The sequence below is a fragment of the Amblyomma americanum genome, chromosome 11 (assembly GCF_052857255.1).
Source record: "Amblyomma americanum isolate KBUSLIRL-KWMA chromosome 11, ASM5285725v1, whole genome shotgun sequence".
Taxonomy (NCBI): Eukaryota; Metazoa; Arthropoda; class Arachnida; order Ixodida; family Ixodidae; genus Amblyomma; species Amblyomma americanum.
In genome coordinates, this window is record NC_135507.1 from 109,294,746 (window position 1) to 109,319,674 (window position 24,929).

The following is a 24,929-nucleotide window of genomic DNA, read 5'->3' on the forward strand; positions in this document are numbered from 1 at the left end:
ACCACCTGCACATCTGCCTTCCAGTTTGGCTTCGACCACACTGTTGATCTGGCAACAAGGACGCACTAGCAGCACTATCTCCAAGGGGCGGATATTTATTCGCCAGTTTCAAGCCGGCCAGCTGGGGCGCGACATCGCATCGGCCATACGCTGACAACTGTTCCTCGCCCAGGTTAGTTACCGGTTTCCCACTGCATGCTATTGTAGTTCCAATCGATGTATTATTGCGGTGTCGTGCCCCGACGACTTGCTTTGTGTTATGAAAAAGTGTGTTGCTAAGTTGTAGTATGGTCTGTTATGTCAAATTTTAGTCTTAATATGCGGTCATGTTGAGAGCAACCCCGCTCCCGGTTTTGATACACACAAGATAAATTCGGATAATGAAGCCATTGATGTCATTCACGCTGCAATAGAACGACTAGAACTTTGCCAGTCGCAGTTCCTTCAGGAATTGCATACGCTTAAACAGCAGCAGGGCGCTATAAGTGCGTCCTTAAAATGTTTACTGGGCGGGATCGCTACACATACATTCCTCACGGATGGCCGCAAAGGCTGCTGATTGAAACACATCATCGTGTGTTAGCACCTTGACCAGGGACGTTGTCCATCTTAAGGCCTGTTTTGAAGATGTTTCCAATAGGTCCCGCAGGAATAATTTGCTTATTCTAGGTCTAAATGATTCTGCAACAGAGAGTTGGTCTGAATCTGAAAAAAATATGCGCGAATTTTTCTCGTCTCATCTTAACCAAAATTTTCCGCCTGGAAGCATCGACAAGGCTCATCGAATAGGTCGGTTTATTGAAGGGAAGCACCGACAGATTGCCGTTGAATTTCGTAGTTTTAAAGTCAAATACAATATCTTATCGTGCGGCCCTAAGCTAAAGGACACTAAGTTTCCCATACGCGAAGACTTCACGCCCGCAGTCAGAAAGGCACGCTTCAGGCTTTCACAATACGCACGTGACCTGGCTTTTCCTTCCAAGTTGCGATTTGATAAGCTCCTGGGCAATGATTTTGAACATTACCGAGTCGTTGAGCTTCGAGAATGACAAAAAGGGAGGCTCGTGCCGACCTTTCATTCCGTGCCCTTGGCGTCATCAAATTTTGAATTTATAACTGTCGTCGTGAATTGCAGGAGTATCAAAAATAAAATTGGTGACTTTGCTACTCGTGTTTCCTCTGTAAAACCCCATGTTATAATTGGCACTGAATCATGGCTGGATAATTCTGTTCTCAGCTCTGAAGTATTTCCCACCGGTTATGACGTGTCCCCCCACTTCCATGGTGGAGGGGTCTTTTTACTTGTTGACCAGTGTTTTAGCTCTTCATTAATAACAGCGCCCCTAGTTGGTTGCGAGTCAGTATTATGCAACCTTCGCCTAATCAATGGAAAGAATGTGGCTATTGGCTCAGTCTACTATCCTCCTTCCGCTAGCAACCCTGACGCTTTCAGATCACTGTCTGAATTTCTACTCAGCTTAAAAATTGACTTTCTTTTTAGCGGGTACATGCCTGATTTCAAATGGGTAGACTACAAACCTCTTCGTACGAACCATTCTTCATTGTCTTCATCCTTTTATGAATTAATTACTACTAATGACCTATATCAGCACGTCACTGAGCCCACACGGGAAACTCAGCACTCATCTTCAGTGCTAGATTTACTGTTCTGCAACCGGCCTTCATTAGTGCGTGACACAGTGATCATGCCAGGAATAAGCGACCACAGTTGTGTTGTCGCTAATGTTCGACATTTTCTGTCCTGTGTGTTTCTGCTCTTTTTCCTTTGTATTTTAACGCTAGTAATATGTCGCAGTCTGTGGATCAAAAGCACCAACTAGCCCAACTTAACTATTTAATTACGCTCCTTTTCATATTTAATTCCAAGAGGTCGACCTCGAAAGGTTTTCTTTTTTAATAAGGGCGACTATACATAATGGTGAACGAACTTGCCTCTTTCCTTCCTGAATTTATTAATCTTAGCCAGAATTTAGGTCGTAGTTTCCGTTGGGAAGTTTTCAAGAATAAGCTGGAATGCCTAATTGATCAGCATATCTCATCCAAAAGTCTCTCTGGAAAGCGCCGCCTGGACAAACCGTGGATCACGCCGCAGACCAGACGGCTAATTAGGAAGCAACATCGCCTTCTAGAATCATACAAAAAAAAAACCGGTGCTCTGCAGTATTGCAGTCGATTCGTGCTCTTGGCAGTACACTAAAAATTGAAATTAAAGCTCTTAAGGATAGCTTTTTAAATGACTTGGGATCAAAACTGCGTAATAATTCCAAGGAAGTGTGGAATTTCTTGAAGCACAACGGACGTGAACTACTTAGAATCCCAAATTTATACCTCGGTGGTGAACTTATTACTAATGAATGCGATAAGGCATGCTGCTTTAATACTTTTTTTCACTCTGCTTTTGCGCCAAAGTACATCACAGAACATCCCTTAATTCGTGAATCTGTCACTGAAACAATGTCTGAATTGGTTTTTACTCACCAAGGCGTGTTAAAATTGCCTACTGATATCGATTCATCTTCTGCCGGCGGTCTTGATGGTGTTTCTAACTTTGTTTTGCAGTCATGCGCGAATGAAATCTCTCTTTACTTAGTGATCTTGATCAGAGCATCTCTTAATTCGGCATCTCTGCCAAACTACATCAAAAATGGTAATGTGGTACAAGCGCATAAAATTGGTTCAAAAAGCTCTGTCGTTAATTACCGACCGATTTCTTTAACCAGTGTCTGCTGTAAAACGTTGGAGCACATATTATATAGCGCAGTCATAAAACACCTTCACTCTCATGAGTATTTTACACAAGTTCAGCATGACTTAAGGTCAGGTTTTTCCTGTACTACTCAGCTGCTTGAGTTTAGTAATGATGTGTTTTCTTCCTAATGTGGTGTCCGGCTTATCACCGCACTCGTTAATGCGCAGGCGCGCAAAACGAATGAAAGCCGTGCGCCGCAACCAGCGCGCCGACTTATCTCGACCAGCCACGCACCGACGAACATGTGGGAATAAACGTCGCTTCGCCCCTGGAAACTTGTCTGCTTCTTCGCATGAACCACGCAACACTACACCTATGACCGTGGCTCTCAAAAAGATTGCGTATATCTATATTGTAATAAAGCCTTAGACTCTGTACCTCATTTACTATTATTGCATAAGCTATGTTGTATTGGACCCATTCATTCGTATCTTCATTCGTATCTTCAGGGCCGCATGCAGTGTGTTTTGACTAATGGTTCGCACTCAGATTACGTAAATGTTTCTTCAGGTGTACCGCAGGGGTCTGTTTTTGGACCCCTTCTTTTTCTTATTCATATCAATGATATTGTCTTGGATCTTACCTGCAAAGCTCGGCTATATCCTGACGACTGTGCCATTTACCATGTTGTGGAAAGTTCCTCTGGTGCGTTAAAACTTCAGCAAAACTTGGATTCCATCAAGTGCTGGCGCACAAAATGGCAAATGTCTTTGAACGCTAAAAAAGGCCAATTTATCTCTTTCATTCGAAAGCGTTCCCCTTTACAAACAAGTTACTAATTACATAATGTTCCCTTGCAGAAAGTTCTTGAATATAAGCGTCTCGGTGTTTATTTTACATGTAACCTAACGTGGACGATGCAAGTTGAGTATATCACATCCAAGGCCTGCAGAATGCTTAATTTCTTAAAACGAAATTTCAATAAAGCGCCGTCTAATGTCAAACAACTCCTGTATTTCACTTACATACGACCAATTCTCGAATATGCATGCCCTGTATGGGACCTCCAGATTGCTTACTTATGTGACATGCTCGAGCGCGTTCAGAATAATGCTGCAAGATTTGTGTCCATTAATTACAGCTTCGCAACTAGTGTCACGTCTCTTTAAACCACCTTGGTTGGGGATCTTTAGCTAACCGTAGGAAACATTTGATATTGCAAATCATGCATCGCATCTATTTGGGAAGGTTGAGCATTGACAAAGACCGGTATCTGCTTCAACCTCACTTTTTTCCGAGACGATTTGATCATCAGTGGAAGCTTCGTAACTTAGCTGGCTTTGTATACATTGTTTATATATAGGCGTAGACTCCGCTCTTCTGACTGTCTTGTTTCCTCTTCCTCACTCGCTTGGTTGCTGCTGGCTGAAGATGCGGCCAATACACGCTTTTCGACTTCTTTCCGACGTCGTTTAGCAAGGCGTATTTCCCGTTTTTCAGGCGTTTTGGCTGCACGTTTAGCTTTGGCTTTATCATTTTTTCGCTGTTGTGCAGCCAACTCCCAAGCGAGTACTCCTGTATCGGACGAATTTAGTTTCCCAGCTTTCCTGCGTAGTCTAGGAGCAGCCGCACTCTCATTCCCTTCCATGTCGAGTGCGCATGCCTATTCTCGGGCAAGCGCATTATATAGCCTCCTTGCGCATGCACATGACGCACATGTTCAGGAGCGCGCGGCTACGCCGAAAGGTCAGGCGACGGAGTCGGCGACGGCTGCGGCAGCGGCGAGGAACGACCACCTTTGCGGTGCGTGACGTCACTCGTTTTTGCGCATGCGCAGAACTCAGCAGTTCGGCTCCCGCGAAGCTCGGCTCTGACCCGCGTAGTGAAGCTTTTCGCTTCAATAATGCCACACTGCTCCCATTCTGCGAGCGCCGCCATGCGGCCGAGCGGCATGACTTGGCTCGTGACAGAGCGAGGAAGACGACGATACCGCTCCGGTGCGCGCTGCTGGTCTACTTGCCCGTAGAGAAACCTCTACAACAGCTTGGCCTTTGTTTGAACAGCCCAGTATTATTGTCATTTGGAGCCACCATACTTGGGTACAGCCACAAGTCTGTTTTTACTACCGTGCAAAATTTTTTTAATGGAATCGAGACGTCTACCTTGTTAATTTTTTAATTTTTTTTCATTATTTTTATTACAATTATTATTATAATTTAACTACTCGGCTATAAACATCAGTCTCGATCTCCTGCGTGCGTTCTTGTTTTTGTTTACTTCTTTCGTACTTACCATTCATTTTATATTCGTCCAGGAATTATTTATCTCAAAAACTCTCTGTGCCCCCAATTCTTGGCTAATCTCCCTATGTGGGCATGTGCCATAGTATGTGGACAACAACAACAACAACATACTTGGCCGTTCGATTAAAAAGCCCCTTTTGAGCCGCGCTACCTTTGTCGGCGACATTTTGGTGGTGATTCTGGCTATCATCTCATGAACGCTCACACCGAAGACAATACTGACGCTCATCCGCGACGCTTGGAAACAACACCCATCCACAAAGCGAGCCGCCGCCTGCGAGGTCTGGAACGTGAGTGTCAGCCACTGACGACATCGGTGACTTCCACTACTGGCAATCAGACAAGTAAGCCTTCCGACAATGTCCCTCCGGTTGTAGTCCTTACACCTCGCTCGCCGCCATCCTTCCACGGCGGTCAGTTCGAGGATGTCGAGGACTTGTTGTCCAGCTTTGACCATGTGGCCACTTTCAACCAGTGGGACGACGACCGCAAGCTGCGAAACGTGTTTTGCGCGTTCCAAGACTCGGCGAAGACATGGTTCGAGAACCATGAGGCATCCTTTACAAACTGGGAAGCGTTCCGTCGCGAGTCCCGCACAAACGGACGAAAAGAAAACGCCGAAATTGCCCCTCGCTCTAGGTTACAGCAGTCGAACGAAAGCGTCGCCATGTTTATCAAAGATATGGCACGTCTCTTCAGTCGGGCTGACCCTGCCATGCCCGAGGCTACGAAGGTGCGCCACCTCATGCGTGGTGTGAAGGAGCAGCTAGCTCTTCGCTGGCCTCATACGTGACCCTCCACGAACTGTCGCTCACCTCGCCAACGAAGCCACGGATATGAAATGTTCCTTGTAGGAACGCAGTGCGCAGTACGGTCGTCCGGGAAGTGTTGCGGCCACTAACTACTGTGCGTCAGTTCCAGTCACCACGGACGAGGCGCTTCGAGAGCTTGTGCGGAGTGTGATCCGCAAAGAACTGCGCAGCCTCCGCTTAGATGCTCCACCTGCCAGTGTTGCAGCTGCAGCCGATGCCGCCCGTGACGAAATCCGGCGAGCGGTTCAGCCACCACTGGCACCACAACCGTAGCCGTACGTCATGTACTACAGTGAAGACCTACGGAGACCTGTGCTATAGTGCCGCATGTATTCCGCCCTGCTGCCAAACCAACGCAGGGGTACATTTCCCCCGTCGAGCTGCATGACCGGCGCCGTGTTTTAAAAGCGGACGTTTGGCGCACACCCAACTGGCCACTATGCTACCACTGCGGAGTCAGGTCATGTCCTTCGCAACTGCCTATACAGGAGGATGGGCTTAAACGGGTTTCCACCGGGCGCACCTCGACCGCGGTATGGTGAAAGACCGCGGGACATTGAACAGTACCTGGCCGATCACGTGCTGTCACGACGTCAGTCTGGGCCGCCGTCTCCAAAACGGGGTGCTTCGGCCAGTCGCGAATCCTCCTCTGGCTAATTCAGAGGCACATCTCCCCGCCGAGAAAACTGAAGACTGCGTCCTCGGGGGGGTAGCACCGCCGCTGCCGCAGCGAGTGAACTGCCTCCACCCGGCGATTTGTTGCGATAAACCCGAACTCAGAAGACTTGATCCGCTGACCTCAAAGACGATCTCATCGGCGTCTTCAACGGTGACGTCACCGAAGACCTCACCGACTAGTTGTAACAGAAAGGTTTCTGCCGCCGAAATTCTAGTTGCCGCCGACAGCTATGGTGTGACAGCAGTCGTGGTCCGTGGATACCGGAACCGACTTTTCTGCTATGAGCAGCCAGCTAGCCGCAACCCTCCGAAAGGTTCTAACACATTGGTCTGGGCCGCAGATACGCATAGCTGGTTGTCTTGTGGTAACGCCGGTTGGCGTCTGTACCTGCCGCATACAGATCCGCGGGGCCACTTTCATTGGCTCCTTTGCCGTGCTACGAGAGTGCTCCAAAGAACTGATTCTCAGCATGGACTTTCTTAAAGAATATTTCGCGGTCATCAACAAAGGAGGGGATTTACATCCCGGCGAGCACGTCTGGGTATGGAGCCCAATACGTTCGCGCTGGCGCTCATAAAAGCTTCTACGCCGCTACTTCGGCCCCTACGAGGTGCTACGTCAAATCAGTGAGGTGAATCATGAAGTGTTCCCGCAAGGAGTTGTCAGTTGTTCTCAACCGCCCAAGTCTGAAGTCGTCCACGTGTCGTGCATGAAACCGTATTACGCCCGTTAGTCCCTGCAAGGGTTCCCATTCAATGCCGACGCCACACTCGCCTTCGCACTTTCGTGGTCTCCGGCCGACGGATGGATCGAATGGAATGTATGGATGGAATAGAATGTGTGTCTGTGTGTGCGTGTGCGTGTGTGTGCGTGTGGATGGATGAGCCTTTTGAATCGGTCGGTGGTTCAAGCCACCTAGCCATGACACGTGAAATTTTACTCCATCTTGATTTAAGCCACCAATCAGATAACCTTCGCTTGTTTACTTCTACTCGTTTAAAATCTACTTTTTCTTTTTAGCAAGGTGAAAAGTTGGGCTGGTTGGTGCATGACCTTATGGCAAGAACAGCGCAGCACGAGACAAAGAAGGGACAGGCGGGAAACGACGCTAACAACCAGATTTTAATGCACGTTCGTCGAATATATACATCTCGCTCTTGCAAGAAGGAAAGGACAGAAAAAAAAACCATAAGATGTACATGTGGTGATAGATTAGGTCTATGAACGCCGATTATAAATTTCGGTGCCAGGAAGCGCTATCGATTGTATGCCGACGCATAGGTCGCTCTTTTTTCTGATGTTGAAGGCTTCTTTACTGTCCCTGGTCCGTTTATCAAAATATGACGCGATGACCATTGCGTTGTTAAGCTGCGGAGCAAAGCCGTGCTCTCTGCAATGCTTTGCTAATTCGCTGCTGATGGCGCCCTTTAGGGATCTTTTGTGCTCTTGAAGCCGTTCATTTAAACAGCGCACAGTTTGACCAATGTAGGTGCGTCCGCATGACAGAGGTATTTCATACACAACGCTTTTCACACAATTCACATGTTTTGTCCTGTGCTTTTTCTTGCATTGATTTTTCTTTGCTCACTGTTGACTTTGGCGCACAGGCTTCTCAACTTGCTGGGTGCTGACATGAGCACTTAAATGCCAGCTCTTGCGCCTACCTTTTTGAGGTTGTGGGAAATGCCATGAATGTAAGGAATGAACGCGCACGGCTTCCTTTCTTCTGCTGTGGTTGTGATGTATTTCCTGCCTCTAAGTGCTTGCAGAATTCGTTCTGCGACACTGGATAGCAGTCTCCTCGGGTAACCTGCTGCTTTTCGCCGCACAGACAGCGCGCTCGTACGCAAACCTCCCAGTTCACCATCGAGTTCGTCGCAGCCACTCCACAGTCAGCTTCTCCAGTCGAAAAAGGCGCCGAAACAGCTCGACTGGCAAGTCAAACGCGACTTCGTGCGCCCTTTTTCGCCGTTGCTCGCACCAGCGCAGCCGCCTCAGTCGTATGGCCGCGTGCACGGTCGCCATTTTCTGTCAGAAAGGCAACGGTCAAAATGACCGCCTCGAGACTGTCACAAAAAAGTGTCAATTTCCGCCTGCATAATTAGGTGTGCAACGTCACCACTTCTCTAACATCTGTGACGTAATCTGCAGATTACGTCACGGTTGTGGCAGAAGTGGTGACGTTGCACACCTAATTATGCAGGCGGAAATTGACCCTTTTTTGTGACAGTCTTGAGGTGGTCAATTTGACCGTTGCGTTTTTGGCAGAAAATGGCGGCGGTGTACGTGGCGATCCGACTGAGCCGGCTGCGCCAGCGCGAGCAACGGCGAAGGAGGGCGCGCGCAGACTCGTTTGACTTGTCGGACGAGCTGTTTCGACGCCTTTTTCGACAGGAGAAGCAGACAGTGTAGTGGCTGGGCGACTTGTCGCTGATGAACTGGGAGGTTTGTGTGCGAGTGCGCTGTCGGTGCGGCGGCAGGTGCTATGTGCACTGCGGTTCTTTGCTACCGGCGGCTTTCAAGCTGCCGTTGGTAATGAGGCGTACGTCTGCATCGCACAACCTATGGTAAGCAAATGCGGGCGGCAGGTGTTGAGGGCAATCTGCTAACTTAGCGCGCAGAAGGAATGGGTTCCGTCGTCACATCTGTGACACACAGCTACATATTGCCGCCAGGTGTCCCCGAGTGGTGCATTGAGGACAAAGAAGTGAGTCGCGCGTGCTCTTTGCAGCTGGACACTGCTTGATTCCTTGTGGCCTGTGCCTAGCGTCTTGATTTTGCAACCCATTTGTGACATTTTGTGGTGGAGGAGCTGGGTGAATCGCTCTGGAATATGTCGCGCACCCCTCCGAGGACCCCAGACCTGTCGACACGACAGTGCACCGGGTCAGCAGCCGAAATCTTGGACTGCCCCCTGAGCATGGGCTATTGGAGACAACTTCGCCGCCTGGCCGACTGCCTCCTGTGCTCAGGCCATTCGACTCTCCCTTGGCGCCTACTCCTCAACCCGTCATACAAGAAGAAGAAGAAGAAGAAGTTTATTCATCACATTACATGATGCAGGAAGCCTGCAGAAAAAGCTGCCAGAAGCCAGCTTGACAGGGCCGCAGGCCCCCTTTCATTGGCAGTTTGCGGAATGTCGTAAAAAAAAGTTTATACACAGCATATTTTATCACAACATGTAAAGAAAAAAAAAGTGAAAAATACAACATATTACAAGAAAAACGCTAAAACATATATACTGTTACCACATTTCAGTGTAACACGTGCTCACATTTTTAATACTGTGATGACCCCCATAATGCGCAGGTCCACACGGGACGGAGAGGCAAAGAGACACCGTATGGCTCAGTTTAAACAAACAGGTATATTCAATAATTACACATGATTAAGGTTATACATCAGAGGCTGGGGCGTCCGAGCTTACGTGCCGACGACTTCATGGGGGCGATGGAGTGGCTCCGGAGTTGGGCTCGAGCGGTTGCTGGCAGAAGCTGCACGCCGTCGGGCTTCGGCGCTGAAGGCCCTCTTGGCGAACGATGTCGTCCTCAGCTCAGACTGGGCTCGACTGCATCCGTTTACATGTGCTTTTAAGCACTTGATTAACAAAGGACTAAGGGCGGTCATTTCCAGTGGCCCGCCCAAAGCATCAATTCTCCAATCAAAAATAACATGCGAGATGGGGACAACTCCTTGGGTTGGGCTTAGCCTCGAACCCAGAGTCTGTTAACAATACAAACTAAATAAACAACAAAAACGCCACCACTCTCTCTCAAGTGAGAGTATACACAGGCTCTCTCTTCGGAGCTAATCCTTGCCTCAGGCATGCATACCGCCTCCCACCATCGGTCCGCGTCGCTCGTCAACAACAGAGGAGGGGGCGAAAGGGCCCACGATGCTGCCGCGCTACCGACGGCGGGACACAGCTAATAAGCATGAATGGGTTCGTCTGTTGCTCCGGGAAACCAGACTAAGGGTCGCCCCTGTCTTCCCACATTCTTGGCGAGTCTTGCCTGTCCGCCATGACAGGTGTCCGTCACGGCCCTTCTGGGAATGCGCTTTTGTTCACGAGGCACGGCGGGAAGCTGTGGGTGCCTTCCCGGCGATAGCCCACGTCGTAAGGGGAAGGAGGGGGGCTAGGGCTTTCACTTGGGCGCACAAACATACCACCGCATCGTGGTCTCGCCCCCCCTCACGTGTTGAGTCCGAGGGAAAGAATGTTGTCTTCGCGGTAGCGCATAGCGTCGGCTGTGGTACGGCGCGCTCTGGATCGCTGACAGTTCCCTTGTCCTGGAATGTGCCCGGGAGGGCCGCCCCTGAAACCGCCACGCCAATTGGGGAGGATAAAGCCTGTTTCCCCGCGGCGGCGGCGGCGGGTCCGGTTGGGTCCGGTTAGGCTTAAACCACTTCGTTCTGGTTGTCACTCTCAACGAGCATGGCTGGGTAATTGATGATGCCTGTCATCTGGGTCTCCGTCTACGCCGCGCCGTCGAACGTGGATCCTCGTAGCACACACAAGGAATGTACCTCGTAGCACACAAGGAATGTCACACTCGCTCACCCTCCAGAAGAATGTTCTCCGAACATTTGAGTCCACGCAGCTCCCCTTGTCTTTCTGAATCGCCTCGCACAGTGCGTCCGACAAAACACTTTTCGCTGCACTCAACACCACTGCACAACACCATATGCCTCCGCTGTCATAACTGGCGTCTCCAGGGGCAGCACTGATCTTCTTTTACAGATAAACATGAAACTCAGCACCCAAGCCTCTCCTTTCTAGTCCAAACTGGACGAAATAAATTTACCACAGTTACAAAGGAGCTCCCACTTCTAGCACGATCACGGCACAGACAAAAATATAGATAACGAAAGGAAGTAGGGCAGGTTCTGCATGCGCTCCGCATGCTCTCCTGTGAAGGTGTTACTTAATGGCAGAAAGGTTTAACTACCAACTCCGATAACTTAACACATCAGCATATAGCAATGTTATGAGCTGCGGCATTACACAATTCTAACCAGTTCACAACTCCGCTCTGTTTACGCCATTAGTCCGACTTAGCTTTCCGATTTCGCAGCGGATATCGGCCTTCATGAGTCATACTAAGTAAGTCTGTGCCCCTTTGTCTGCTTTGGGACTCGCGAGGGCTCGTGGCAGGAGCCTCTCCTGGCGTTATCTGCGCGGCAACCTCGCGCGCTTCTTCTTCTAGCAATGCATGAAGTAAATCCGGTGGCATTCCGGCCGTCACCTCGGGCGCCTGCCGAACAAATGCAGGAGAGGGCGCTTCTTGCGAACTATCTGCGTGCTCCGCTTCACTTCTGTCCCCATCAAAATCCGCGCTTTCCCTTTCCTCATTTCGTGAATACTGAACCGGTGCCGACTTGAGGCGATTTGCATGTATCCTTATTAAACGCCGGTTCACGTCTCGGACTCTGAAGTTTACCGGAGAAAGCTTCTCGACAACCTCGCACGGTCCTCTCCACTTCGTCTGGAACTTACGAGCTAGCCCAATCTGCCTTTGGCAGTTTTCAATGTACATGCTGTCCCCCACATCAAACGGCGCGTCTCTAGCACTGCGATCGTGCACCTCCTTCCTGCGCTTCGCCGCTTTCTTTAAGGACTCCTTTGCGATGTCCCTCGCCACTTGCAAGCGCGATTCTAGCTCAACCTTATAGTCGTCCAGTGAAGCGTATGGGACACGACGGGGGCCCTCTGGCACTTCACTAGGCTGGTCCGGGTCTCGGCCGTAGAGAAGAAAGAATGGCGATTCGCCCGTGCTCTCGTGTGCTGCGGAATTGTAGTCAAACATTGCATACGGGAGCCACAAGTCCCAGTCCCGCTGGTCGCGCGAAACAAAATGCGACAGGAACCCGGCCACGGTTTGGTTCAGTCGCTCCACCGCGCCGTTGCAAGCCGGATGGTACGGTGTTGTCTGCTTCTTAGCGATCTTAAGCAGCTCGCAAACTCTCCTCATTAGCTGCGACACGAAGTTCGTTCCCCGATCTGTCAAGAGTTGCCTCGGGGGTCCATGTCGGAGCACGATCTGTTCGACAAATGCTCTTGCAACCGTGTCTGCCTTCTGATCTGGGAGTGCTACCGCTTCCGCGTATTTTGAAAGGTGATCGACAAATACTAAAATGTACTTGTTTCCGGAAGTGGTCGTGGGCAAGGGGCCCATTATGTCCATACCTGTCCGCTCGAAGGGAGCCGAAACCTCAGGGAACGGCTGAATTGGAGCTGGTCTTCGTCCCTTGGGTGTTTTTCTTTCGAGACAGGAATGATACTTCGCACAGTAGTCTCTAACATCCTGTCGCATGCCACTCCAAAAGTACAAACGCTCCACACGCCTGCGTGTCTTCGCTACGCCAAAATGACCGGCGCATGGCGCATCGTGAAACGCGCGAAGAACCCTTTCTGTCCACGACCGAGGTATGACGACTCTCTCCCAAGCGGGTTTCTCTGGTCTCCCTTTCCTGGTTGGCCTCGTGCGCCGACACAGGGTGCCGTCTTTGCCAATGAAATAACCTAGCTGTTCGGGGTGAGACGGTGCGCCCTCTAAGCTTTCGATTATTCGCTTCAGGTCAGGATCTTTGCACTGCTCTGTGCGCAATTCGGCGGGGTCGACTACGGGGACAAACTCATCTATAGCTGCCACGGCAGCTGTGCGGCTGAGTGCATCAGCATTCAGATGTGTCTTTCCTGACTTGTGCTCAACTTCAAAGCAGTATTCCTGCAGGTGTAGATTCCATCTAGCGAGTCGCGAGCTAGGGTCCCTGACACTCATCACCCATTTCAGAGGATGGCAGTCTGTGACTAGCTTGAATTTGCGGCCGTAAAGGTAGCATCTGAAGTGCTTTACTGCCCAGACAACGGCGAGGCACTCCCTTTCCGTAGCTCCGTACTTTTGCTCTGTGGGGCTCAGCTGTCGGCTAGCAAAAGCAACGGGATGTTCTTTGCCCTCGATAACCTGAGATAGCACGGCACCAACTGCGAACTTTGACGCATCTGTGGCCATAACGAAGGGCAAACTAAAATCCGGGTGGCGCAACAGCGGTGCACTCATTAGCTTCCTTTTCAGGGCCCCAAAAGCATTCTCCGCGTTTTCGTCCCAGCGAAAGGCGACATTTTTGGCTGTTAAGGCGGTGAGCGGCTTAGCGAGCTTGGCGAACTCCTCTATGTGCCTTCGGTAGTAACCGATCAGGCCGAGAAACTGCCGGACCTGGCGGACGCTAGTCGGGGATGGAAAATCCGAGACACACCTTAGTTTCTCAGGGTCCGGTCGCACGCCGTCAGCTGAAACAACGTGCCCGAGGTATTTCACCTCGTTTTTGAGGAATTGGCACTTAGAGGGCTTCAGCTTGAGACCCGCTGCTCTTAGTCGCACCAAAACCTGCTCAATATCGCGCAAATGGTTATCAAAACTGTCACTGTATATGATAATGTCATCCATATACACGAAGCACAGCCTCCCCAGAAGACCTGCCAGGATAACATCAGCGGTTCTCTGCCAGACAGCAGGGCTGTTGGCCAGACCCATCGGCATTCTTTTCCATTCATAGTGCCCTGAGGGCGTGTTGAATGCCGTTTTCTCGGCATCTGCCGGATCCATTGCTATCTGCCAGAATCCCGCCGCCATGTCCACTACCGTGAAGTACCTGGCAGAGCCCAGCTGAGAAAGCGTCTCCTGTATATTGGGGATGGGGTATGGATCGATGCGAGTTACGGCATTTAGTTTGCGGTAGTCCACTACCAATCGATACGAGCCATCTGGCTTTTCCACCAATAGTGCTGGTGCTCCCCAGGGTGACTTTGAGTGTTCGACAATGCCGCGATCAATCAGGTCCTGCACCTGCCGCTCCATCTCCTCACGTTGGGAGTAAGGAATCCTGTACGCAAGCTGGTAAACGGGCGATGAAGTGCCGGTTTCTATCCTGTGCTTTATAACGCCACAGCAGCCCAAATCCAGGTTGGACGCGGCGAATACCTCCGAGTAGTCGTTCAGCAAACCATCCAGAGCCTCCCTCTCCCTGGATTTTACGTGAGAAAGATCGAACGACACCTTTGGAGCAGCCGAAGGACTAGCTTGCTCTACAGTTGCGAGTACCGTATCGGTGGGCTCACGTTGCTCTATCGCAGAGGTGAAGAAAGCCAATGTTTTGTTCTTGGGAAGGCTCAGTGGCTGCTGGCTACAGTTAACCACCCGTAGGGGTACTCTGTGGGCGTCATTAACTGTCACGAGGCACGCGGCTGCCTTCAGGCCATTGCTGAGAGAGTCGACCGGCTCAAGCACTCCCACGGCGCCGCTCTCTACATCTGAAGGCACAAACGCGTACAAAATGTGCTCCGACCAAGGAAGGACGACCGCCTCCTCGACCAGCCGGACGGCAACCCGCGAATATACCTTCTCCAATGATCCCACTGTTTGACGGGTGTCAATATCGGTAATGCGAATCTCAGCCCCTCTCCTGTTCAAAAACGGAACTTTTGAGCCGCCCGCATTAACCTCTTCCTCAGAGAATGAGACTACTACCTTCCCTTTTCTCAAAAAATCCTGCCCTAATATACCTGACACTCCGTTTGGCCGAGACACCGTGTCCGGGCATACGTAGCAGGGGTGCTCCAATGCAATTCCGCCGAGAGAGAAGTGTAACCGGTAGAGTCCACTTATGCCAAGAGGATCCCCCGTTATGCCTACAAATTTGGTTGCCATACCACCAGACGCTTCCAACACCTCGCGGTCCCCCTTCCTTCGAAGCGTGTTAAAACTGCTCTCCTTAAGCAATGTCACCTTTGACCCCGTATCTATCAACAATTCCATGCAACAACCATTTAACTTGCAACGCACAACAGGGCATGCCTCGTCGGCCACACAAACTACCACCACCTCATCATCCACTGCTCCCTCCCCACGCTCCTCAGGCTGGGGAGGACTAACTAGTTTTTTGTCTCGGTATCTGGAGCCCCGCTGTAGGCTTGCTTAGGGCGTGTCTCGCCTGCTTCTCTTTGTGGCTCCCCACAGCGCACGTTTTGGCAGAACCTGGCGATGTGTCCGCGACCCTGGCAAGCGAAGCATACGATTTCTTCAAAATCTCGCATACCGCGCCTGTAGCTTTGTGGCGGTCTCCGGTTTCCAGCGAATGAGCGCTGTTGAGCGCGCGCTTCAACCTGGCGTTCTATCTGCTGAGATAGCAGCTGTTCTAAGCGATCTAATCGCTCTGTCAAGAGAGCAACCTCAGGGTTGAGCACCGCTCTCTCTATGACGCGCACTCTCGCTGCGGCTGTCGTTAACGCCTCATTTCGTTCCTCATCCAATGCGGCCTCCACGGCTTGGTCGAAATTGCTCGGCTTGCGCGAGAGCACGAACCGGCGCACGGGGTCTTGCAGACCAGCCACGAACAAAGCGGTCATTTCCTCTTTAAGTATATCCTCCGCGTATTTCTTCTTTAGCTGGTCTCCTTCCTCCTCCCTGCTTAACGTATCGCGCGCTAAGCGCTGAAGCCGCGACGCAAACGTTCGCACGTCCTCCCCTACCATCTGTACGGCGTCACGGAACCTCTGTACCCGCACGTGACGTGGTTCAGTGTCGAAATGTTCAAACGCGAGCTTCTTAAATTCCGCAAATGATTTTGTGGATTTTACTTTTTCGTCTCGCCATGCAAAATCATGAGCAGCTCCTGCCATCTTACACCTCGCCATTCCCAGCATTTGAGCATCGGACCATCCCCCCATTTTCCCAATCTCTTCTAGCATGGAAAAGAAATCACAGATTGGAACCCCTGTCTTATCTCCCGTAAACGTCGGAATGACGCTTCCTAATGCCAGCATGCTTGCTCCGAGCGACGGCTGTGGAGTGGGAGCTCCCTCAGATAAAGACATTTTTTTTTTCAAGCCCTCCGGTGCCTCAAGCCTCTCAAATGGGGGTAAAAGTCCCACAATCAGTCCCGTGATTCCCTTTTGATTACAATTTTGAAGTCATGAATGTCACAGCATTCAGAGGACATTTGCTTTTGAGACCCCACTTCTGACACCAGTGTGATGACCCCCATAATGCGCAGGTCCACACGGGACGGAGAGGCAAAGAGACACCGTATGGCTCAGTTTAAACAAACAGGTATATTCAATAATTACACATGATTAAGGTTATACATCAGAGGCTGGGGCGTCCGAGCTTACGTGCCGACGACTTCATGGGGGCGATGGAGTGGCTCCGGAGTTGGGCTCGAGCGGTTGCTGGCAGAAGCTGCACGCCGTCGGGCTTCGGCGCTGAAGGCCCTCTTGGCGAACGATGTCGTCCTCAGCTCAGACTGGGCTCGACTGCATCCGTTTACATGTGCTTTTAAGCACTTGATTAACAAAGGACTAAGGGCGGTCATTTCCAGTGGCCCGCCCAAAGCATCAATTCTCCAATCAAAAATAACATGCGAGATGGGGACAACCCCTTGGGTTGGGCTTAGCCTCGAACCCAGAGTCTGTTAACAATACAAACTAAATAAACAACAAAAACGCCACCACTCTCTCTCAAGTGAGAGTATACACAGGCTCTCTCTTCGGAGCTAATCCTTGCCTCAGGCATGCATACCGCCTCCCACCATCGGTCCGCGTCGCTCGTCAACAACAGAGGAGGGGGCGAAAGGGCCCACGATGCTGCCGCGCTACCGACGGCGGGACACAGCTAATAAGCATGAATGGGTTCGTCTGTTGCTCCGGGAAACCAGACTAAGGGTCGCCCCTGTCTTCCCACATTCTTGGCGAGTCTTGCCTGTCCGCCATGACAGGTGTCCGTCACGGCCCTTCTGGGAATGCGCTTTTGTTCACGAGGCACGGCGGGAAGCTGTGGGTGCCTTCCCGGCGATAGCCCACGTCGTAAGGGGAAGAAGGGGGGCTAGGGCTTTCACTTGGGCGCACAAACATACCACCGCATCGTGGTCTCGCCCCCCCTCACGTGTTGAGTCCGAGGGAAAGATTGTTGTCTTCGCGGTAGCGCATAGCGTCGGCTGTGGTACGGCGCGCTCTGGATCGCTGACAGTTCCCTTGTCCTGGAATGTGCCCGGGAGGGCCGCCCCTGAAACCGCCACGCCAATTGGGGAGGATAAAGCCTGTTTCCCCGCGGCGGCGGCGGCGGGTCCGGTTGGGTCCGGTTGGGCTTAAACCACTTCGTTCTGGTTGTCACTCTCAACGAGCATGGCTGGGTAATTGATGATGCCTGTCATCTGGGTCTCCGTCTACGCCGCGCCGTCGAACGTGGATCCTCGTAGCACACACAAGGAATGTACCTCGTAGCACACAAGGAATGTCACAATACATTGATGGGGAAATATTATAGACACAACATCTCGTTTTACTTCGTTTTGAAAAGATCGCGCAGTGCTTTGAAAGTTATATTGTCGAGTTGGATATTTTTAGCTTGCAAACTGTTTAGTAATCGGGGTAACTTGTTTTGCAGCATTTGTAGACCGCATGTAGTTCTACTTGTGTTAACCTTCCATGGTTCAAAATGACGCGTCTGGTATGAATCTACATTCTTTTCTAGCTGAGCTATGTTCTTAGTAGTACAATTGTTACATTTAGTTTCTTGTTTGAACAACTTGCAAAGCCTGTAGTCATAGGATTTTGTTACTGGAATTACATTGTATTTTTTAAATAATTCATGTGTGTGGAAGTGCATTGGTACGTTTTCGACAGCTCTCAAAAACTTTTTTTGGAGAATGAGCACTCTGTATATATTAGATTTAGTAGTCGATGCCCACACCAAGTGACAATAATTAAGTCTAGGGGAGAAAAGACCATTATAAATCAGCATCAGAATGTGGCGAGGGAATACATGGCGATTTCGCGAAACAATGCCTACTATTTGTGATAGTTTTTTTGTAATACCCTCTTCTGGAGGGCCTTTAGGGGTAACTTGAATAAATAAAAAAATAAATAAATGTTGGCATCCCATGACATTGTGTTTTGAAAAATGACACCCAGAGTTTCAAAACTAGGCACAATCTCTACAGGAGTTGACCGTAGTGTAATTGTGTTTTGTGTGTCTGTGTTTTTGTTCCTAGTATGATACAAAACTGCTTTAGTTTTATCAGCATTAATCTTCAAGCTATTTTTTGGGTCCATTCATCAAGCTTAGCAAGCGCTACATTTGCTGCAGCTATTAGCTGATCACTTGATTCTCCTGTGAAAAACACGCTTGTATCATCCGCATAATTCACAAAAGTAGCGGATGGAGCGATACCGTACACATCGTTCACGTACAAATTGAACAAAAAGGGGCCCAGGATGCTGCCTTGCGGCACACCCTGGGAAACATGAAGTGCATCTGATAAAGAATCACCAATGGCTACAATTTGGGTACGATGTTTAAGGTAGGATTCCATAAGAACACCGGCCTTTCCGCGAATGCCATAATGTTCTAACTTCCTAATAAGTATTGCGTGGCTGATAGTGTCGAATGCTTTCGAGAAGTCAATGTAAAGGCCCAAGACTAGCTTACCTTTCTCCAAACCGCTTAAAATGTGTTCTTTCTGCGTCAAGAGGGCAAGTTCAGTGCTAAATCCTTTGCGGAAACCGAACTGGCTACTAGCTAGCAATTTGTGTTTTTCTTGAAATGCTGTCAATCAGTTTAAAATAGCTTTTTCAAAGACTTTGGAAAAGGCCGGGAGAATTGATATGGGCCGATAATTTCCCATATCATTTTTGTCACCTTTCTTATATAGCACGCTTACTCGAGCGACCTGCATTTTGGGCGGAAATATGGCCTGCTGAAAGTATAAATTAAGTACATGCATTAGGCATGGAGCAAGAAAATGTGCAACGTGTTTGATTGGTTTCACCTGAATTCCATCTACGTCTTTGGCACTGCTATTTCTTAAATTCAGAATTATGCTTGCAATTTCTGTTTCACTTACTGGAGTCAGAAACACCGAGTTATCATTACGCGGAAAGTTTGCTTGGTCATTGGAGCAAATGGCGGTGTTACCCTGAACAAAATGTTGGTTGAATGCGTTCGCGAGGGTTTCTCCTGTTAACTCAGCATCATGTCTTTTTATCTTACACACTTTTTCAGTTCCTATCTTGTAATTTAGCATCGAGTTCAGTCTACGCCAAACTGCATCTATTTGTCCTGCTGCAGGCATATTTACATTATCTAAATATTCACGTCTGGCTTTTTTTATATCTTTATCTAGATGATTACGGAAGGCTTTAAATTCTAGTAGTATTTTTCTGTCTTAGCTTTTGACAAATTGGTGGTACAAGTTATTCTTTTTTCTAATCCTCTCGGAAAGTTATTCGTTAACCCATGGTTTTCGGATTTTTCTACTGTTCTTCCTTGCTACTAAAGGAAAACTCTCCTCATAGATTGGTTTCAGTATTTTCATTAATGTGTCATAAGCAACGTTCGCATCTTCGCTACCAAAAACTTGATCCCACGAAGTGCGTGAAACTTTGCTATAAAACTTGGAAAGGTTGCAGTGTGTCATATGTTGAACGAAATATGCATGTCGTGCTTTATTTTTGCTGAACTGACTTTAGGCGCACAAAAATATAGGCAAGTGATCACTGAGATCTGACGTAAGTACACCCGCTTTGATTCTTCATGCGTCAATATTAGTAAGGAACACATCAATTAATGAGGATGAACTTTCTGTCACTCTCGTCGGCATATCAATAGTGTTCCTAATACCATGCGTGTTCAACAAAACAGAAAAGTTAGTTTGCGAAGAAGCATTCGTCATATTTATGTTAATATTGAAACTTTATGTTAAATTTTTTAAATATGTTAAATTTATGTTAAATTGAAACTTTTTTTTCTGATAATGAATGATAAAGTCAAAGTTAATAAACATCACTATGTTACACCTCCCCTGAAGCGTTGCCCTCGGAAAAATCACAGTAAGGTATTACAACCTATTATTACACGTACTGATGTCTATCGCTACTCCTTTTTTCCCGATGCTGTAGAAATTTGGAATCAACTACCAAGTGACGTTGTGGACCAAACAGATGTAGAAAAATTTGTGATAGGTGTGAACGCGTTCCTGGAAGATTGCTGTGCAAATCTGTAATTCTGTGCATTTGAGTGTTTCTTTTTTTTTTTAGCGAAGAGAATTGCACTTGTGTCTATATATGTTTCCCTCCCTGTAATGACCCTCATGCAGAGGGTTAACAGTATGAATAAATAAAAAAATATCACCGCCACCATCTTCCTTGAGAATACACTGGATGCGTTCGACAAAGCCTTTCCAGTTGTAGAAGTCAGGAAATGTAGGAAAGCAAGAAAAGAGCGGATCTCTGGTGACCTTCTGAAGCGTATTAAACAAAAAAATGCCTTATTTGCACGATTTCTTGACACTCGCAATCAAGACGATTTTAAGGAATTTAAAAAGTTTCGAAATAAACTAAACCTTGACTTAAAAAAGGCAAAGTCGCTTTTTTATCGCCTAAAGTTTTCATCAATGCAAAACACTAGATCACTGTGGCAAAGCATTAATAAACTCATTGGAAAGAAGCAGCACGCTCTTCCTTCGGAAATGCAAATCAATGGAGTATTGTATAGCGGTGTCTCTCTCGCCAATAAGCTGAATGCCCATTTTTTAAATGTAGGAAATTGTACTTCGTATAATCTTCCCTTAGCTGTAAAATCAGTCGATTCCTTTTTGGTCCCAGCTTGTGAACATTCAATATTTTTATCCCCCACTTCTGAATATGAAATTCTTTCCATTATAAACTCATTTCGTAATACATGCTCTCCTGGCCCAGACGGCATTACTGCACTCGCAATAAAAGCTGCTGCTAAGATTATTGCCCTTCCTCTTGCGCATATTTGTAATCAAATGCTTCTTACAGGAGAGTTCCCGGATAAAATGAAGTCTGCCCGTGTTACAGTAATTTTCAAAGGAGGCAACAAAAATGATCCCAATAACTACCGTCCGATATCTATACTGCCTTTGTTCTCCAAAGTTGCTGAGCGAGTGATCTTCACGAGGGTATACAAATTCCTGCATTCCAACAATATCATCTGCAAGGAGCAATACGGATTTCAGCCCGGAAAATCCACGCAGGCAGCTCTGCTCGAGATAAAAAACAGTCTGATCCATAATATCGAACATAAGCTCTACACTGTCGGTGTCTTCCTTGACTTCTCCAAAGCCTTCGATTCCATTAAGCACGACATACTACTTCATAAGTTATACACGTATGGTATCCACGGAACACCTCACAGGTTACTACAAAGCTATTTGTCAAATCGCACTCAGTTCACGCGACTAAATGATGCCATATCCGACGCAGAATTAATCAAATTTGGCGTTCCTCAAGGATCCATACTGGGGCCCCTTCTTTTTACACTATACATCAATGATATTGTAAACATTTTATCTTATTCTAGCATTGCTCTGTACGCAGATGACTCTAACGTTTTCTTTTCCGGTTCAAATCTTCGTGAACTCGAGCGTCGTTCAAATTCCTGGCTACATGAACTTATGTTGTGGCTTGCAGTGAACAGATTGGAATTGAATGTTAAGAAAACAAAGTTTATCATTTTCCGTCCCAAAAATAAGCCTATAGACTATCCCATCCAACTCCAGTTCAACAATACATTGATTGAATCCGTAAATTCTTGTAAATTCTTGGGCGTATTCTTTCGTAGTGACCTAGGCTGGGGTGACCATGTAAATCACGTCCGTTTGCGTGTAGCTCGATCTATTGGTGTGATAAATCGCATCAGGTACTTGTTGCCCATACAGGCTAAAAGGCAGTTGTATTTTGCCCTCATCTATTCACAACTGGTGTATTGCAATTTAATTTGGGGCACTTGCAACAAAACTGACACAGCCAGATTATTATCATTACAAAAAAGAGCTCTGCGCGCATGTTCTCCTAATCCTTCCTCAGGTGACTGCTTATTACAGTCATTCAATGTTCTACCATTCCCACTGTGCTATAAGCTTTCAGTTGCTGTTCATATTTATCATAAAATAAAGCAGGACATCACATCTTTCAGAAACAAGTACGTGAACAGAAACATACGCTATAGTCTGCGAGTCACTTGTTTTATTTCCAGTCGTGCCCGGACAAACTACGGCACCGAACACATTGATAACCAAATTTCTGCAGTTTGCAATGTGTATCCTACCATAATTGACGAAGCTGTAACTTATAAAACCACTTGTCATTTCAAAAAGAAAATGAAGATGCTTTTTATGCGTACGACTGACCCATCAAATACTTGTGCTATGCAGTGTTTACAGTGATAGCCTCACTCCTGTCATATTTTCTATTGTGTTGCGAACTGTAGCGTTACTGGTCTTTTTCTTTTCTCTTTGTTATCCTATGTTCCTTCATTAACTTTCAACTACTGTGAAAATTGAACTAAAGAGCTTGTTGAGTTTTAATGAATGTAACCACCCTTCTGCCTTTGATGTGTGACCCGGGGTGAGGCCTCGTCGGGAAGAATGTCAGCAGCTTCTTCCTTTTGTCTCATCTCGTGGGCATGTACTGTGCATACAAGTTCATGTCTGAATAAAATGATTGATTGAAATATAATACTATAACGATTAATATCAACAAAGGAGAACAGCGTTTCTAAGTAGTCAAAGAAAGGCGCCATCTTTCCATGTGGAGGACGGTAACAAACTACCAACAAATTGTTGTGAACAAGAACAGATACAATTTCATAATCATCTGTAACGATGGAAAAATTTTCAAGCAGTTCATATTCGTACATTTTGTTTATCAAAATGCAAATTCCGCCACCCCTTCCAGAGGAGCGATTTAAGTAACAAGATTTATACCCAGCAAGTTTATAAACGTCGGTGCTGTCCGTTGACCATGTCTCAGTTAGCAATACACAATCTAGTGACTCATTTAGCTCATCAAGAAGTAAATCCAGACCTAATTTTTTATATTTGATTGATCTTATGTTCAGATGAAAGCATTTAAAAGACTGCAAAAACGGTTTCCCTGTGTGTTTCTGGAAGTCGTGCGGCAAAACGTAGGACGCCATATTCATGGGTCATCCGCCTTTAGGCAAGCTTCTCCAGGTCGCCAACGTTCGCTACCAATTCGGCATTCAGTCCATCAGCCTTTCGTACCAGAACTCGGCCATTGCTATGCCACACGTATTTGTATTTCTTAACTTTTGCCCAGTTCTTAGCCTCGAACAACAGTGCACAGGTTCTTCTCGTTAGGTTTTCTAGCACGAAGATATTTCCGTCTGCTTCTTGCAGTTTCTTTCTTTTTTGCCACCACGCGTCCCTGTCAGCTTGCCTTGCGAAACGACAAATTATGCCTGGGATCTTATCTTTTTTTGCTGGCAGACGGTGAACTGCCACTACATCATTCTCTGAGAGTGCAGGAAGTTTAATTTGGGCAGTCAGTGCATTTATCTTATCCAACAGGTTTTCTTTATCAGTTTCTTGGATGCCATGAAATTCTAGGTTGAGGCGGCGGCTCCTCCATTCAAGGTCATCAATGTTATCTTTCAGTTGAGCGACATCATCATTCTGTGTTTCGACCTTTTCCACCCTCTTCCTTAGTTCTTTCACCTCGCGCTCGTTCCGCTCTGTGCGTGAAAGCAAATCATCGTACTGGTCGCTTAACAGCTGCAATGAGTCTTCGATACCGTCAATCGTTTCTTTAAGAGGCAGCAGCTGGTCAAGCTTATCACTAATTGCCATCATCCAGATCCTCAGTTCCGTGCAATTATTACTGGCGAGTTTTGCATCCTGCGTAGCCGGCGTGCGTGCTTTCGAGCGCCTACAAAAGATGCAGCGCCAGGCTTTACGGTATTCATCTCCCTTTGTTTTGAGCGTAGCATCAGTAATTCCGGCGCATTTCTCAGTGTGGTATATGTGACCACACTCACTGCAGTCAATAGTGCCATCTGACGAGGTGCAATCTACAGAACACACAGAGCACTGCAAATGTGGGGGCATTGTCACAAAACGTCACACCTTGGCAGCAGCAGCGTACTACACCCTCCAGAACCCACGGCTACCAAAGTCCTTTCACGGGACTCAACTGGAGGACGTGGAAGATTGGCTCCTCCAGTTTGAACGTGTCGCCGCATTTAACCAATGGGATGACGCCGCCAAGCTGAGGAACGTTTTCTTCAGCTTGGAGGACGGTGCTGGTACGTGGTACGAAAACCGTGAGGACACGCTTTCATCATGGCTTGAGTTCTGACGTCAGCTGCTCGCCGCGTATGTCAGCGCTGATCGTCGGGAGCGAGCTGAACGAGCCTTGCAGTCCCGTATGCAAATGCACAACAAAACTGTTACCATGTACGTCGAAGACATGACGCGGCTCTTCCGACGGGCTGACCCAGCTATGTCGGAAGCCAAAAGCTGCGCCACCTTATGCGCGGTGTTAAATAACAGCTTTTCGCCGGCCTCGTGCTTAGCCACCTCCCCCCCCCCAAGCACTGTTGCCG

The 24,929-nt window shown here is 48.1% G+C and overlaps 1 protein-coding gene across 1 annotated transcript; it reads right to left on the reverse strand.

Annotated features, from left to right (window-relative positions):
- Window positions 1-23,520: 23,520 nt before the first annotated feature.
- On the reverse strand, window positions 23,521-24,432 carry LOC144109847 (uncharacterized). Its single transcript, XM_077642627.1, has one exon. The coding sequence runs from the start codon at window positions 24,430-24,432 to the stop codon at window positions 23,521-23,523; it is 912 nt and encodes a 303-aa protein (XP_077498753.1).
- Window positions 24,433-24,929: the final 497 nt, after the last annotated feature.

What these genes read in the sequence shown, in the direction of transcription:
- LOC144109847 (XM_077642627.1), bottom strand. Translation starts at nt 24,432, where the DNA reads ATGCCCCCACATTTGCAGTGCTCTGTGTGTTCTGTAGATTGCACCTCG.